We start from the raw sequence: 17,570 nt of genomic DNA, 5'->3' as shown, positions 1-17,570 counted from the left end.
CTTTTCAAAAGTGTGCAAAGTCTGTGGTTGATCGAGGAGTGATTTTTAAGGTCAAAATTTGAGAGGTTTAATTCAGACGAGGGGAATGCACTCATCGGGGTTCCTTAGGGAAGAGGCCATTCTGTAACTGTTGGAATGAGCTCGATAGGATGCTTTGTGCTCACAGAATGAGCATGGAAAGAGACCAGTCAGCCTGTTCAGTGTGCACCAGCTCGCTGTGGAAGTAGGACCCCTGCACAATTGTTCTTTATAGACGAAAATATGTGCCAATATTTTCTGCCCATCCCTGACAGCCCCGAGAAAGTGGTGGTGTTGTCCAATATGCTGCCTGGTTTTCACTCTCAGCTAGGTATCTCCACACTCTTTTGAGTATAGGAGTTGGGACATCATGTTGAGGTTGTTGATGAGGTCTCTTCTAGAGCACTGTGTTGCGCTGCTATAGGAAGGATATTCTTAAGCTAAACAGAGTTTAGAAAAGATTTGCCAGGAATGGAGGTTTGGAGTTGTAAGGAGAGGCTGGGACATTTTCAGTGGAACACAGGAGGTTGGGGGTGACTTTATAGCAGCTGATAAAATCATGAGGGGCACCAATAAGGTGAATGACAAGTGACTTTTCCCCAGGATGGGGGAGTTCAAAACTAGGGGGCATGTTTTAAGGTGAAAAAGGAAAGATTTTTAGTAGGATATGAGGGGCAACCTTTTTACACAGAGTGCTGGATGTGGGTTCAGTTACAATGTTTAAAAGACACTTGGATTGGTACATGAATAGGAAAGATTTGGAGGGATATGGGCCAGGAGCAGGCGAGTGGGACTAGTTTAGTTTGGGATAATGGACTGGTTGGATTGAAGGGTCTGTTTCCAAGCTGTATGATTCATTGAATAATGATCCCATTCCCTGTTGGAAACCTCTGTTGAATCCATCTCCCTCACTCTTAGGCAGTACGCTCCAGACCGTAACACACGCGCTGTAGAATCCAGACTGTAACACACCTGCTGCAGAAAAAGACCACTTCTCTTGCCAAACACCTTAAATCTATGTCCCTTATGTTCTTGAACCTTGCCTTGCTGGGTACTGTTTCTCCTCCTTTACTTGGTCCAGAGGCCAGAAGGTTTTGAAACCCATGATCTACTCAGCCCTCTTCCGAGGAGAACAGGGTCTAGAGTCTCCAATCCATCCACATAAGCTCAGGATACTTTGCTAAGCTCATGGAAATGCATCATTTGTGAAGATGTAAAATTGGACACAAAATTGGCTGAGGGATAGGAAAGAGAGGAATGGATTTTTTATTTTTGGGTTGGAGTATGGTCTGAAGGGGAGGTCTCCAGGGGTCACTAATTTGGGACCCTTGCTTTGATCTGCATCCTGTTGTACAGGGGGAGATTTCCATGTTTGCAGAAGACTTTGGAAGAATTGTAAAATGTATGGAGGGCAATGCGGAACTCCCAAAAGGACAGTGACCAGTTAGTAGAGTGGGCAGAGAGGGGACGGATGAGGTTCAATGTTGTGAGAGGTGTGAAGTGATGCATTTGAAGAGCATGGAAAGATAGTACAAAATAGGAAGTACGGTTCTAAAGGGAGCTCGGGGTGTAGGAACACAGATCACTGAAGGTGGCAGGACATGTGGAGAGAGCAGTAAAGAAAATAGCCAGCGTTTTTGGCATTATTAATACAGGCATAGAGTGCAAGAGTGGGGAGGTGATGTTGACCTGGTATAAGACACCTGTTAGACCCCAGCTGGAGTACTGCACACTGTTCTGGGTGCCACATTACAGGAATGATGTGAATGCGTTGGAGAGAGGGTGCAGGAGTGATTTACGAGAACGGTTCCCAGGATGAGAAACATCAGCGATGAGGATAGATTGAAGAGGTTGGGACTGGTTTCCTCGGAGAGAAAAGGAGGATCTGGTGGAGGTTTTTCAAAATCAGTAGCAGGGCCTGGACAGAGAGAGGGAGAAGCTGTTCCTGTCTGTAGGAGGGATAAGAACGAGGGGAAATTGTTTTAAAACAAAATATGGGAGATTTGAGAAATTTATTTTTTGCTTAGCGAGTGTTTAGGATATGGAATGTACTGCCTGGAAATATGATGCAGATCAATTGAGGCATTGGAGAGGGGTATCGGAGGGATTTGTGGATAGATGTAGTGTGTAAGTCAAAGGCAGGAGATTGGGCACAAGGAGATAGTATGTTGGGGCCGAATGGCCTCATCCTGCTTTGTAATGATTCTGTGATTCTCTGGAATGGGAGAAGAAATTATTATTTAAAAGATTTAAAGGTCTCAATAGGAAAAGTGGAATTATTAAAGGGGTCAGTGGTATTCTGTTGTAGTCAGATACCTCAGCCTTGAATCCAGTTCAGTGCCCACATTAACTGTAACACTGATTTTCTCCATAAGGCCTACTGTGGATTTTCCAATGCACATCGAGTGGTACCAGCCTGGACGAATACTCCCATCGCCACAGGCAACTGGGGCTGTGGAGCTTTCAGAGGTGACGCAAAGCTTAAAGGTGGGTCAGTTTACTCAACTACCCTTCGTTACAAAGCAAATAATCATCACCTCAGAGTAAACATAGCTCACTGAGGAGTGCTGTCTTCTCCAGAGTCAGAAGATGGTGGGTTCAAGTTCCATACCAGCACTCGTGGTCAAAATAGGCCACTCTGTCCTTTGTGTTGGCTCCATCATTCAATTTCATTTAGATAAATGTGATGTGCTGCATTTTGGAAAGGCAAACCAGGGTGGGACTTATACATTTATCGGTAAGGTCCCGAGGTGTGTTGCTGAACAAAAAGTCCTTGAGGTGTGGGTTCATAGTTTCTTGAAAGTGGATTTGCAGGGAGACAGGATAGTATAAAAGGCATTTGGTACGCTTGTCTTTATTGGTCAGTGCATTGAGTTTGGGGTTGTGAGGTCATGTTGCAGCTGTACCGGTTAGAGAGATAGTAGGAACTGCTGATGCTGGATAATCAGAGATAACACAGTGTGGAGCTGGATGAACACAGCAGGCCAAGCAGCATCAGAGGAGCAGGAAACCTTGACATTTCGGGTCGGGACCCTTCTTCGTTAATGGGGGAGGGGAAAGGGATTCTGAAATAAATGTGAAGTCCACATTGAATCCCAAGGGTATCAATGTGGACTTCACAACCTTCAAAATATCCCCTCCCCCGACCACATGCCAAAACCAGCCCAGCTAGTCCCCGCCTCCCCATCCATTCCTCCCAGCCCATCCCCTACCCACTAACCTCATCCCGCCCCCCCGACCTGTCCATCGTCCATGGACTGACCTATTCCCCCCCCTGACTCCCTGCCCACATTCACCTTCACTGGCTCTAACCCCGCTTCTTTGACCCATCTGTCTCCTCTCACCCTATCTTCTCCTTTATGCATCCTCTACATGCCTCCCCTCCCCCCCACCGTCTCTCTATTTATTTCAGAATCCCCTTCCCCTCCCCCATTTCTGAAGAAGGGTCCCGAACCGAAACTTCAGCCTTCCTGCTCCTCTGCTGCTTGGCCTGGTGTGTTCGTCCAGCTTCACCCCGTGTTATCTCTGGACATTGGTTAGGCCATTTTTGCAATGCTTCATTCAGTTCTGGTCTCCCTGCTGTAGAAAAGATGTGGTGAACCTTGAAAGGGTGCAGAAAATATTTACAAGCATGTTGCCGGGGTTGGAGGGTATGAGCTATTACGAGAGGCCACATAGGCTGGGGCTGTTTTCCCTGGAGCGCCAGAGGCTGAGGCGATCTTGTAGACGTTCATAAAATCATGAGGGACATGGATAGGGTGAATAGCTAAGGTCTTTTCCCCAGGTAGGGAGGCCCAAAACTAGAGAGGCATAAATTTAAGGTGAGAGGGGAAAGATATAAGAGACCTGAAGAGCACCTTTTTCACGCAGAGGGTGGTGTGTGTGTGGAATGAGCTGCCAGAGGATGTGGTGGAGACTGGTACAATGACAACATTTAAAAGGCATCTGGATGGGTATATGGATCAGAAGGGTTTAGAGGGATAGGGGCTAAACGCTGGCAAATGGGACTAGATTAATTTCGGCTATCTGGTTGGCAGGGACAATTTGGACCAAGAGGTCTGTTTCTGTGCTTTACAGCTGTACCACTCTTACGATCCCTGAAATCCTTTGATCCCTTTAATCGTAAAACTTAATCCAACTCCTTCTTGAAAACATTGTGTTTTGCCCCTGACTGCTTTCTGCAGCAGAGAATTCCACAAGCTCCCCAACTGTCTGGGTGAAGACATTTCTCCTCCTCTCAATTCTAACACAGATCTTAGATTGTGAACCCGCCACCTTGCCCCCATTCTTCTAAACTCCTGTGAATGTAATCCTAACCTAATCCGATCTCTTTTGATGTGTCAGTCTGTGCTATCCCAGGAATCAGTTTGGGAAATCTCTGTTGCACTTACTCCATTGCCAGAACATCCTTTCTCAGAGAAGGAGACCCGAACCTCACGCACACAATACTCCAGGGCGTGGTCTTCTGTGTCCAATTTCAGCCAGATGTCCCCGCTCCTGTACTCCAGTCCTGTTGCCATGAAAGGGCCAACGTGCCATTGGCCGCCTTCACTGCCCGCTGTTCCTGCAAGGCTGACTTTTAGCGAGTGGTGTCAGAGGGACACCCAGGACTTGTTGCATCTCCTCTTCCCACCCCCTTTTACCCAGTCGATTGCCATTCGGAGAATAATCTGGCTTTCGGTTTCTGCTGCCAGAGTGGAGAACAACATCGGATCCTATTAAACTGCATCTGCTTTACAGAACATGGTTGAAATGTCACCTCCAAGCCCCACCTGACTACTATTTACCCCTCAATTAGTATCATTTTTTAAAAAAAAACTATTATTCTTTGTTAATGGGAGCTTGCTGTGTTCAAATTAGGTGTCATGCTTTGACAAGGCTTGCGCTCCCTTTTTTTTGCAAAGCACCACGGCACACTGCGAGGCCATGAAAGATCTTCCACCGCACATTTGGGGAGAAGGTCCCTGGTCGCAGTACCGGCCAGCAGCTGCTGGTGGGGCCATTGAGTCGCTTGGGCTCTGTTAAGCTCACTGCTGCCACCTGGTGGCACTGGAAGCCAGGAGTTTGTCTTCCCCAAACTTCAGTGACAAATTTCTCCCCAGTCTGCCTACCCCAACCTCACAGAATATACTCCAGACTCCCAAAAAATGGGAAAGCTGCCCATCCTTGGTGGCAGGGAATAAAGAGCATTTTTACTGATTTGTTTGTACTTGACTAGGTACAGTTTGACCATAGCTTGCATTGTGAAGAGAAGTCTACCAGCGCAAAGATGAAAGTGCCCACCTCTGGTTACTGAAATTAGGGTGACTGTTCTCTTCAAAGTTAGTGCATGAATCACAAAAAGCCAGCATTCGAGTTCAGTGGGGAATAGGGACGGCCAATGGAACATTGGCCTTTACTTCAGAGGGAATGGAGTACAAAAGTTGGGGAGGTTTTGCTAAAATTGTACAAGGCACTTGTCAGACCACAGCTGGAATACCACAAAGAGTTTTCGGGCCCCATATCTAAGGAAAGATAGACTGGCCATCAGAGGCAGCCCAGAGATGGTCCACTCAGCTGAGCCTGGGTACAAAGGGACTGTCTTATGAGTGGATTGGGCCTGTATTCACTTCAAAAAAAAAGGTGATCTGATTGCCTCCTCTAAGAATCCTAGATGTTTCAAAGGGTGGTGCATGTGTGGAATGACCTGCCAGTGGAAATGGTGAAGGAGGGTACAATTACAACATTTAAAAGGCATCTGGTTGGGTCTGTGAATAGGAAGGGTTTAGGGGGATGTGGGCAAAATGCTGATAAATGGGGCCAGACTAATTTAGGTTATCTGGCCAGCATGGATGAGTTGGACCGAAGGGTTTGTTTCTGAGATGTACGGCTCTATGACTTGATAGGGGAGATGTGAAGAAGTTGTTACTCCCCTTCTGGGAGAGTCAAGAACCAGAGGATGTAATCTCATAGTAACAAATTGTCTATTGAAGACATGAGGAGGAATTTCTTCTCTCCAAGGGGAGTGAATCTGTGGAATACTTAACTGTAGGGTGCTGCCGAGGCCTAGTCATAAAATCTATTCAAGGCTGAGGTTTTAATCAGGAAGGGGAATTGAGGGTTATGAGGGAAAGGCAGGCAGGAAAGTAGGCTCTGAGGATGATCCATGATTTCACTGAATGGCTGTCATATTAATGGGCTGAATGGCCAAGTCTTGCTCCCATTGCCTATGATCGCCATTTGGTTTTTCTCAGCTCTCGTTCAGATCATGGCTGCTGCCCAGGCAGGCAGGGATGTGACGTACTTCACTTTTGGGGACGTGGGCTTGACAGACAGCCTCCGGGAAATGCATACTTTTCTGCAAAGCATGGATTTCACAGTGGGTAAGTAACAAAACCTGGAACTAGCCTTTCGTTTGGCATGGTCTACAATCTTGGGTCCCACATTACAGGAAAGCTGTGAACACATGGGAGAGAGTGCAGAAAACTACCTAAAGAACGGTTCCGGGGCAAGGAACTTCAGTGATGAGAGGATCGATTTGAGGAAGTTGGGGCTCTGCTTCTCAGAAGAGGAGGCTGAGAGGGTAATCTGAGAAAGGTGTTTCAATATCAGAAGGGGGCTGGACAGAGTAGAGAAGGAGAAGCTGTTCCCACTCAGGAGCAAGAATGAGGGGACAGGCAAACGAAGCAAGGGCGATGTGAAGAGAATCTTTCTCACCCAGTGAGTGGTTATGGTGTGGAATGCACTACCTGGAAATGTGGGGGAGGCAGGTTCAGATGAGGCATTGGAGGGGGGCATTTGGATAGAAATTTTGTGTAGGGAGATGGGGATCAGGTAGGAGATAGTTCTATTCCCTAGTAGTCCAAGACATAAACACAAAAACAGAAATTGCTGGAAAAACTCAGTGGTTATGATGGGTTGAACGGCCTACCTCTGCATGGTACTAATTCTGTGGTAGTGTCTGGGATGAGTCATCTCTTGGCTGAAGGCTGGCACATTTATGTACAGCACACCCTACACACAGGCACACTCACGCATACACATACACACACAGGAGACAGACTTTTCTTGGCTACACCAAACCAGCCTGGAGCATAAGAATTAGCCCATGGGCTGTTTGACCACATGAGGCCTCTCTCTGGGATGGAGGATACAAATCCTGATGGCAACCAGTGCACTGAGACCATGACTTGGATGTGATGGGTGTGGGGGGTGGGGGGTGTGGTGTGGTGTTTGCCACGTTCCATTGCTTCTTTGCTCACTGTGTTGAGGCTGCTTGTTTGCTTGAATTGCAGGCATGGGGGGGGAGGGGGGGTCCATTTTGTGTCTAAGATCAACCCGAGCTCCTGGTCTTTCATTACTGTACAGAAATGCGTGGGTGTGCATGCAGGCAGACTGGTTAAAGGCTGAGACTTGCACTGGCATGAAGCCCTACATTGTTGAGCAGTCTGTCTGTGCTTGTGGGAAGGAGGCTAGTAACCTGCCAGAGAGAGATCTCACCAGCTGGTTGCAGGTTATTTGACCACTGGAAAGCTGCAGCATAAAATGATTAGGGAGGCTGTACTCATTTAGAAGAATGAGAGGTGACCTTATTGAAACAGACAAGATTCTTAAAGGGACTTAATGGGAAATGTGGAGAGGGTGATTTTTTCCCTTCTGGGTGGGTCTAGGACCAGAGGGTGTAATCTCAGAATAAGGGGACATCAAGATCCCACAAGATGGATGAGAACAAATTTCTTCTGATGGGAGTGAATCTGTGAGACTCTTTACCGCAGAGGGTTAGTGGAGCTGGGTTTTGAAGTATGTTCAAGGCTGAGGTAGATTCTTAATCCCTTCCTGATTTAAGAGTTAAGGATGATCAAATCCATCATCGAACGGCAGAGCAGATACGATGGGCTGAATGGTCTACTTCTACAGAGATAGTAGGAACTGCAGATGCTGGACAATCTGAGATAACAAGGTGTAGAGCTGGATAAACACTGCAGGCCGACGTTTTGGGCCTAGACCCTCCTTTTCTGATGAAGGGTCTAGGCCTGAAATGTCAGCCTTTCTGCTCCTCTGATGCTGCTTGGCCTGCTGTGTTCATCCAGCTCTACACCTGGTCTACTTCTACGTTGTGTGGTCTTATTTGACAGTACTCAGTCCTTGCTGTTATCTGCCCCTACACCTGACAGGACAACTTTACTGTGTTTTGGAGAGGTATGCGAGGAAAGGAATGGGAAATACCAGAGAGCTGTATGAATTTATTCGCAAGGACTGTTTGAAGGGTCGCATCTGATTCCTGGAACTGCAGAGGAGACACCAGAAACTGAATGTGTCAACTGGACAGAGACTCGTTTGTAGGCCTCAGTCCTCAAATTGATAAAGGCTTATAAACACAAAATCAGCGGTTGCAATCTCATTGAGGAATCAGTAATCGTCCTTAAATGTGCCTTAAAAAAGGTTCAGGTAGAGTCATGAAGATATCAGATCTTGTGGGATCCTCAGCATTTCTCTGTACAGTTTTCCTCACTCTTGTTGGAATCCTGTTGTACCATGATGATACAACTAAGCTACAAATTGTACACAAGGTGAATTTTACTGAACCTTTTCTGTTTCAAATTGCACACTAAAGGCAGATTATTTAAATCAAATGTTAAAAGAACTCTTTCTGTGACTGCCAAATTGGCTGTTCAACCACAAGGGCTTCGCGCTCTGGATCGCCCGTGTGCACAATTTGACTGGATTGGGAGTCTGGGCTGATTTGGTTTCTGCTAGTGAATGGGACATCTATCTATCCTTCCTCCCATCAACTACCCCTACTCGAGTCCTTGCCTCCATTCTCACTTGGGGGAAGAGGATAGAGTCTGTGCCTCCAAGGGGCACGTCAGACTGAGGACCAGACTGTAATGATCACAGTCTACAACTCAAACATCAAATCCAGAGGGTGGGCTTTGAGTGTTGGTGCACTTATCCAGCCAAGCAGCAAGTACTGCAAACACCCACAGGACCATTCGCTTTGGGCAGAGATAATCCAGAAGGAATATATACAGCAGAAGACCGCGATGTGAACATGGTTCCTCGTGCCTCAGAGGTAGGACACTTTAACCCACTGAGCCACATTTCCAGACTTGCCACATCTGGGCAAATGCCAACCAACACTTGGAAATCAAACATCATGCAGCAATCCATTTCAAAATTATTACAGGTGCAGGATGTGGCCATTTGGCTTGTTGTGTCTGTAACCAGGTTCTATCCCACTTCTCTTGCCTGGTCCTCACTTCCCAGCACACAATTTCTATCCGAATACACACCCAATACCTCTCAAATGCCTCAATTGAACCTGTCTCCTCCACGTTTACAGGCCGTACCTTCCACAGACAGACTACATGCACTATGGAAAAGATTTTTCCTCATCACCCTTGCTTTGTTTCCATCTGACTTTGAAGCTATTTCCACCACCACCCCCTCACCTCGTTTCTTTTACAAACAGCAACAGCTTCTTCCCTACCTACTCTGTCTTACTACCTCCTCTGATTTTGTAAACTCGTATCAGATTTCACTCAGTTGCTATCTCTCCGAGGAGAAAAGTCACAACATCTTCAATGTATCCTCATGGCTGAAGTTTCTCATCCCCAGACCTGTTCTTGTAAATGATTTCTGCACTCCCCCTCTCTCTTTTCAGTGTGTTCACATCTTCCTATAATGTGGGACCCTCAACTGCACACAATACATCCAGCCGGGGTCAACCAAGTGTCTCGTAACAGATCAACATCACCAATTCTCACGAGTATATGCTAATCCAGTCCCAATACAAAAATGAGCATTAAAACAGGATGAACAGAGACAGTCACATCCTCTGCTTAAAGAAATGTTTTATATTCCCCATTGATAAGGAACAGGACCAGCCCCACATAAACACAGTGGCTACAGGAGCAAGTCAGAGGCTGGGAATCCTGCACTTCTAGAACCAAAATCCAATTCCACCTCTACCATTCAAGACGACTGATCACTTCCAACTGCTGCTGTCGTACCTTGACTCAATTCACTTTTGCCACATGCTGTACAACCCTGGCCCATTCCACTCTGACCCTCTTGTTCTGGTCTGTGATACCTGTGCTTTCTCCTGCTTTCTGTTCTTGGCTGCTGAACTCCCCCTGCCTGCCCACCCCCCCAACAAACCAGTCCTCTTGAGCATGGTCTGATCCATTGGCCACCCACCCCCATGAACATTGATTTCTTCCACTCTTGCCTGCTGTGCAGTTCTGGAACCTGGCACATTCTGCTCTCCTCCTGCCCCACCAACCCCACAAAGCTCTGGAACCTTAGGCCAGCCCGCTTTCTTCAAGGTGCAGGTGAGAAGCCACCTCCACAGGGAGTTGTGATGTGCGTTCAAAAGAAAAGCCAAAGGTTGCACGAGGAAAATGTCTCTTTATTGATGAAGCTATACTCAGTTGAAAAGTTTTTTTTTTATTTGTACCAAAATAAATAAACTCAGCTCTTCCTACTGCGCAACTGCAAGAAGTGGTCGTTGAGAGAAGGTTCTTCCACGCACAGGTGAGGGATACAGTGTAGTCTTTGATTTTGGCACACGCTGAAAGTGCAATGCCTTCTCCCAAATTGCTTCAAAATCTTGGGCAGAACCCATGGTAGCAGAGGAGGGGGGTGGGGAGGAGAAAGAGAGTGGGGAGTGTTCAGTGGGGTGGTGGGGGGAGCTAAAATCAGGACATGATCCAGCCATTGACCGGGAGTTCAGCCCATGGCCAGTTCAGAAATAGAAAAATTCCTTATTCACAAAATGTACAAACCACACCTTTGTTACTTCAACTGCTCAGTTCAACTAAACAATACATTTGAAAAGGAGAGTGGGGTGAAACGTAAAGCACGTCAGTGGGCTGTTTGTACGCGGCTTTTCTCCCCCGCTTCATAATTCCTGTATTGAATCGAGTTTTTGTTTTTTTTCCCCTATCTGAAATAAATGCTGCAGATGCAAGCCTCTCACCAAGTTGTGGGAATTAGATCTCAGTAGCATGCACGACATAGTCCCTAAGAGTGAGGACGGAAGATGGAGGTTTAAGGTGTCGAAGCGAGTCAAAAGTCTGGGTCCTAGTTGTTGAGGTTGCTAAAGGCTTCCAGGTTGAAGCTGGTCTCCAGAAATCTCTTCAGTTCGTGCAGGTGGGTGTTCTTGTTGCCCGTTGCTGGGGCAGAGGCCGGCTCACGCCCGACATACCTGCAGAGACACAAAACAAACATCCCTGTCAGCAGACATGGGTCTCAAGCCAACTAGACTCTCACAGCCTCAGTGGCAGTACCCTCCATCAGGGCAAGGGTATTTAAATCTGCATCTACCACCCCTAACCCTCTTGTGGATGCATAAGATCCCATTTGGGAGAGGACCTGGTGGAATTCTTACCCTGTTGCCTAACTGCCAATCAACTGTGCAAATTACAGACCATCACATCGCTGTCAGTAGAATCTTGCTGTGCACATGTTGCTGGGAGTCTGGCATCTCAACAGTGACTGCACTTGGATAAAGAGGGTGATCATTTGGATCAATACAAACATGCTCGGGCATGGGGGGATAGAAAGCAGGTGAATGGTACTTAGGAATGTAGAGCTGGTGCAGCTATGTTGGACCAAGTGTTCTCCTAAACTACAATAATTCTGTGTAATTCACGTGACTGTAAGATGAAGTGCTACATCAAAGCAAATCTCATTTTTGTTTCGAATCCACATTCCCCTCCAGTTAGATTGAGTTACTTTCCAATTTAACCTCATCTGCACTGCTGTGGCCCACACACCCCCTCCTCACTGGGCTCAGGCTGACGGCACCAAAATGACATGGCTAAGCTGTGGTTAAATTCACACCCTGGATTGTTAGAGTGGCCAATGGGGAAATGCAACATCATTATGCAGTGGGCTGTAAAGATGCTTCACCCTCGCTGTAACAGCCCTTGCCATTATTCTTATACAGATAGCCTTTTTCGAACTGAGCTCCTCTGCCAATTGATAATTCTCACAAACAGCAATGGGTAGTCAATTCGACCGTGTACAGTTTTAGCGTCCAATATGTAAAAAGCTGAAGTGCACTTGCTTCAGAAGCAGTACAGGAGGTGCACTAGATCGGACCCTGGGATGAGGCGTCCTGATTGGAGACTGAGTAAACTGGATCAATATTCTCTGACTTTTAGAAGACAGGGAGGTGGTCTCATCAAAACATAGGGTTTTTTTTTTATTAGTATGGACACAGACTGTTTCCAACCCCAGCTCCCCACCCCACCACTGGAGACTCTAGAACACAGGGGCAGCAGTGTCTCAGGATAAGGGTCGCTGATACTGAGATGGGGAGAAAACCCTCCACTCAAGGGGGTGGCATATCCTCTACCCCGAAGGGCTGTTGGGCAGATTTCAGGCCGGGATGGAGTTCTGGTCTCTTGGGGGAAGTGGAGAGAGAGAGCTGCTGAGGAGGTGGAGAAGAGTGATCACGTTACAGGGGCTAGTGATCAGGCCCAAGACAGGGGGACCTGGAGACATTTAAAGCATTTGGAAAGGGGAGATTATTTTTCACTTCGGTGTCCCCATCACTGGCTGAGGTGACATGAAGGACTCTCCTTCTCGGCCTCTCCCATCGCCTGAGGCATTATGACCCCTCAGGTTAAACCATCACTAATCATCTGTCTCCAGCGAGAAGGCAACCTCTGGGTCTAAGGAGGCCACTTTACCTTGAACGATAATTTGGATGTCAGGGGGCAGCAGAGGTCAATGTTTGCTCAAACCTGTTTGATGATTATGAAAGTGTAAACATCTCAGCTTCGGTTCCGAGGAGGAACAGTATATATCACCTCAGGTCAGACACCCCCAGGGATGGGGTGACCAGCAGCAGTGGGTAGTCTGCGACTGGCCTTTACTCACCAGACCGGGCGCTCACGGCGAGTGGTAGCACGGATGCGCGGCTTCACATATTCGTAGTAGCCCTGGTTCTTGTGCTCCTCCTGGCACCAGACCAACTCAGCATTAGAGTACTTCTTGGCCTCTTCCTCCACGACATCAAATGGGAAGGGAGAGAGCTGCAGAGGAAGACAGCGTGGGTGGAGTGTGAGCGCCTTCCAGGTTGTGTGGGGACCTATGCCTGACACCGCTCAGTGTCCATCAACCCAGAGACAGAGGAGCTTGCTTCCAACACCAATTTAATTTGGGAAGCAGTTGCATCGAGGTAAGACCACCCAGAGACTGATGCTGATACGTTGAGGGGTGCGGGTTCAAACCCCACAGCATAGCATTTTGATTTGATCCATAAAAGCCACAGTCAGTCATGGGGACCACGACAAAGTGGTTCCCTCATGTCCTTCAGGACCTGCTGTCCTCACTAGGTCACAGCACTCCAAACTCACAGCAAAAAAAAAGTTGACTCTCAACTCCCCTCTGGAGTTGGCCCGAGCAAGAAACTCAGTTCAAAGGCAATTAGGAATGGGCAATTGAATGCTGGCCTTGCCCAGCATTACCCATGGAAGAGGAGGTAAGTTATGAACAAAAACAAAAGACAGGCTAGAAATGAAGGCATTTCATTCGAGACTGATGGCAAACCCATTTCAGCATACTCCTTGGAGCGCTGAATTGTCAGTTGGAAGGTGGGTTCTGGGGAATATTGAGAGCTCAGTGTCTGTGAGGGCACCCTCGCTGGACTACACAGTGCAGCCCCCGCATGTATCTCTATCCCGTGTGGACAGTGACCGCAGGGGGCTCTAACACAGGCCAACAATGCTACTCCAACCTCACCCCGGAACTCGCCTTCACGCTTCTCGTCACCTTTCCAGGACTGGTCACTGAAAAACCCACTGGCCATTCTGCCTTTCCCTAATCCACCGGGAACACAAACTGCAATTGGTGAGGGATATACGCGGAGGGACGAGAGAGAGGGATGTTAAAAACCTTGCTCCCACTTTCTCCTGCTCTGCGGCAAGGTCTGCACAACTTACCTGCTCTAATCTGGTGATGGCAACCTCAGCTTCCAGGTTCTTGTTCTTGCGTTCTTTCGCCAACTCGTAATATACTTTACCAGTACAAAACAGCAGTCTTTTAACTTCCTTTGGTTTCTCAGCAGCAGGCCCATCCTCCACAATTCCACGCAGGAATTCTGTACCTAGTGGAAAACAAGAGAGACGGACAGGGTGCACCTGTGTGTATATGCTCCCACAAGTAGATCCATTTTCCATACCCAACATCTTTGCAACTCACAACCGACTAACTGCCCCAACAGATGCTGTTCGGTCATTCAATACCATCCTGTCCGGTCAGACTGCGGGGGCCTCCTCTTCCCAGTCTGCCAACGTTGAACCCCAATTCCCTTAAACAGCAACATGTCTTGCTTAGCCGCGAATATATTCCATCACTGCTCTCTGGGCAACAGAGAAAGTATTTCCTCCTCATGGATGTCCCTAATACTTAAATTGATCTCTCCCTAATTCTCATTTCGTCCACAAGAGGGTGAACCTCCTCTCAGCACCTATCCTGTCAAGACATCTCAGAGTGTTGTGTGTTTCACTACAAACATCTCCCATTGATGCTAGCTAGTCTTTACCTATGAAACCATGTTACTTTTAGTCAATCAGCCATGTTTATGTATTCAACAAATTATGGTGAATTGATTGTCGGTGCCACTATCGTCACACTCGGGATCGTTCAATAGGTGCTGTCCAAGGCAATTCCCAGCTAACAGTGGTCATTTTGCTCAGGGCTTTGCAATCGAGGTGACGGCCTTGTGGTATTCTTGTTCGCTCAGATCCAGGTTAACGTTCTGGGCACCAGGGTTTAAATCCTACCATAGCAGATGGTGGAGTCTGAACTCAGCAAGTATCTAGAATTAAGGAGTCTAATGGTGACCACAAAACTGTCGTTGATTGTCAGGAAAAACTTATCTGGTTCATTAATGTGATTCCAGATCCACAGCAATGTGGTTGATCCTTACCTACCCTCTGGACAATTAGGGACGGGCAGTAAATATTGGCCCGGTCAGTGACGCCCACATCCCTCAAATGATTTAAAAAGGCGGAGGAGTACAGTGTGTAATGGGCCTACGAAAAAATAACTGAAGAACACACTGTTTGATTTGATTGGATTATCAGCAGGATGTACCCACCACGCAGCGACGCTGAAATTCACAGGAGTTTGCTGTTTCAGTCAGGCAGCATACTTCTTACAGTCAGAAGCATCCTGGAAAAATATCACTCATATAGCCAATAGAAGGTGCAAAACCCATGCACAAGAGCCTGCTCTCCACAAACAAGAGGGACATGTATATGCCTTACACACTGAATTATTTGGGAACCTATACCTTCCCATTGCCCTCTCAAAGGCACTGCTCCAACTGATCAGATCTGACACTCCAACCAATTAACATATTTTCCTTCTCTCCTTTCACCAGTGGTGACCACTCGAAATTTGGCACTCTAGCATGTGTCCCGAGTATGGATGGAAATGCTTCAGAAATTTTAGCACAACAGTGGGGTGGCAGTTTCTCATGAATATCGTTGACACGATTTAACTGCTCTTAAACGGAAGCCATGACAATGGAAGCACTGGGCCGCCAACTACAACATTTGTCATTACTTTATGGGCACAGGGTGCAGTGGAGAGATTCCTGTTGAAGGCATGCCAACCTACCTGGCAGCATCATATCAAAGCTGGATTTTGCATCAGGATGACGCAGCAATGATTTGGGGGTGAAGATAATGAGCTGAAATAGAAAACAGCAAAGTAAGTGGATTAGTTCTCTGTTCGTAGAGGTGGCAAACAGAACTTATATTACAAGGTGCAAAGGTGAGACATATCAGTCATTTTAGGGCTTGGATTCTGATAGAGTGGCACATGGTTTTGATATGAGTACATAAAAAAGGTTTAATGATTAAATTATCAGTGTTTTCGTAGCTGCGATTCTTTTCCTAAAGCCTGTATGAGAAAGAGAAAAAAGGCCTTTGTCAGCTGTAATGTTTGCATTGTGATTGTTTTATGAGCGGACAGTGTAAAAATGGAAGTGCATTAGGCTGTTTTCAGTTCAAGGATCAGGACTTGATAACTTTTATCTGGGGGAAAACCAAGAGCTTGAAAAGCTTTTGCGTTTCAGTTCAGAGGTTGTGGGAGAATTTGGATGTGAGATAGTTTCAAACTGTTTAGAAACAGGTTACCTCAAGAGAAAGCGTTTCATTGACAGTTCCAGACCAGGAGTATTCAGTTAGGACTCTGAGGGGATTCTTTGAAGCTGAGAAAGTCTAAGATCAGTGTTGTGAATATTCAAAGAGACAGCTATTATGATCTTAAGACTGGAATTGAAAGTAACAATTTAATCAAATCAATAGAGAAATAATTCTGTCTAGTGTTTGAGTATGATGAAGGGATGCACATGGGATTTACTGTGTCTGTTGCAAAATCTTTCAAGCTGCATTCATGCAAATAATTTGGCTTATTCTATTTTACCTTCATTTCTTTTGCGTAATAAACCTCCTTTGTTGTTAAAACCAAATCTACAGCACCATGTGCATGTTTTTTGGTGGAAACCACCTCATCAATTGAAAGAAACAAGATAGGATCTTATCAGCCAGATTTCAGGCTAGGATTAGACTTATCCAGTAATAGAATCAACTTGCAACACAAATCACACTGGATGGTGCTGTAAACTTTAGATACATGACAGCACATTTCACAAGCCTTGTTTTGAGGCTTTGCTACGATTGCTGTACAGTTTTGGTCTCTATTGAAGGAAGGATATAGTTCCTGTAGAGGGAGCAGTTATGAAGGTTCACTAAATTAGTCCCTGGAATGAGGGAGCTCTGTAAATTGGGTCAGTTTGGTATGGGTCTCAGAATAAGGGGCCCGTCGTTCAGGGTTGAGAGTGGGACAAATTCTTCACACAAAAGGTAGTGAATCTTCAGAATTCTCTGCCCCAGAGGGCTGTGGAGCCACAACACTGGATAGATGGATAGTAGATCGGGGCATCAGGTGGGTGGGTGGGGTGCAGAAAGCAGGATGGTGGAATTGAAACCAACATCTGTTCTGGTTATACCGAATGCGGAAATGAGGCTCAAATGGGCCAAAATGGTCTACCCCTACTCCGATGGAAGTAATGCTGCCGGGCCGGACTAGCAATCCAGAAGGCCAGGCCAACATTGAGGGGGTCCACGGGTTCGAATCCTACCAGTGCAGCTGAGGGAAGGGGTGAAATTTAAATGCAAACATTAAAAGCTTGGTGGCCAAGAAATGACCAAGTTGACATGGACGTTGCTGGGGTTGGAGGGTTTGAGCAATAGGCAGAGGCTTAATAGGCTGGGGCTTTTATCCCCAGAGGCTGAGGGGTGACCTTATAGAGGTTTATAAAATCACGAGGGACATGGATGGGGTGAACAGTCACGGTCTATTTCCAAGGGTAGGCAAGTCCAAAACTGGAGGGGCATAGGTTTAAGGTGAGAGGGGCAAGATTTAAAACAGGACCTAAGGGGCAACTTTTTCACGCAGAGGGTGGTGTGTATATGGAACGAGCTGCCAGAGGAAGTGGAGGAGGCTGGTACAGAGACAGCATTTAAAAGGCATGTGGATGGGTATAC

The 17,570-nt window shown here is 46.8% G+C and overlaps 2 protein-coding genes across 11 annotated transcripts in view; one reads left to right on the top strand and one right to left on the bottom strand.

Annotated features, from left to right (window-relative positions):
- LOC125447965 (poly(ADP-ribose) glycohydrolase) overlaps positions 1 to 16,492 on the top strand; it is a 71,010-nt gene extending 54,518 nt beyond the window's left edge. For 3 of the 4 annotated variants that reach the window (XM_059641116.1, XM_059641114.1, XM_059641113.1), the window contains 3 exons: positions 2,394 to 2,505; positions 6,252 to 6,380; positions 8,172 to 16,492. In XM_059641116.1, coding sequence (XP_059497099.1) covers positions 2,394 to 2,505; positions 6,252 to 6,380; positions 8,172 to 8,275 — 345 coding nt within the window. In that variant the 3' untranslated portion in view covers positions 8,276 to 16,492. The remainder of the gene's footprint in view (positions 1 to 2,393; positions 2,506 to 6,251; positions 6,381 to 8,171) is intronic. The other variant, XM_059641115.1, reaches the window with a different exon arrangement.
- Positions 10,095 to 17,570, bottom strand: part of LOC125448161 (2-oxoglutarate dehydrogenase complex component E1) — a 77,672-nt gene continuing 70,196 nt past the window's right edge. For all 7 annotated transcript variants that reach the window (XM_048523242.2, XM_048523244.2, XM_048523239.2 and 4 more), the window contains 4 exons: positions 15,637 to 15,709; positions 13,953 to 14,116; positions 12,889 to 13,043; positions 10,095 to 11,206 (listed from right to left, as the gene is read on the bottom strand). In XM_048523242.2, the coding sequence (XP_048379199.1) occupies positions 11,083 to 11,206; positions 12,889 to 13,043; positions 13,953 to 14,116; positions 15,637 to 15,709 (516 nt within the window). In that variant the 3' untranslated portion in view covers positions 10,095 to 11,082. The remainder of the gene's footprint in view (positions 11,207 to 12,888; positions 13,044 to 13,952; positions 14,117 to 15,636; positions 15,710 to 17,570) is intronic.

Source organism: Stegostoma tigrinum, chromosome 40, assembly GCF_030684315.1.
Source record: "Stegostoma tigrinum isolate sSteTig4 chromosome 40, sSteTig4.hap1, whole genome shotgun sequence".
In the NCBI taxonomy this organism is placed as follows: Eukaryota; Metazoa; Chordata; class Chondrichthyes; order Orectolobiformes; family Stegostomatidae; genus Stegostoma; species Stegostoma tigrinum.
This window is presented reverse-complemented; position numbering and strand designations above follow the sequence as displayed.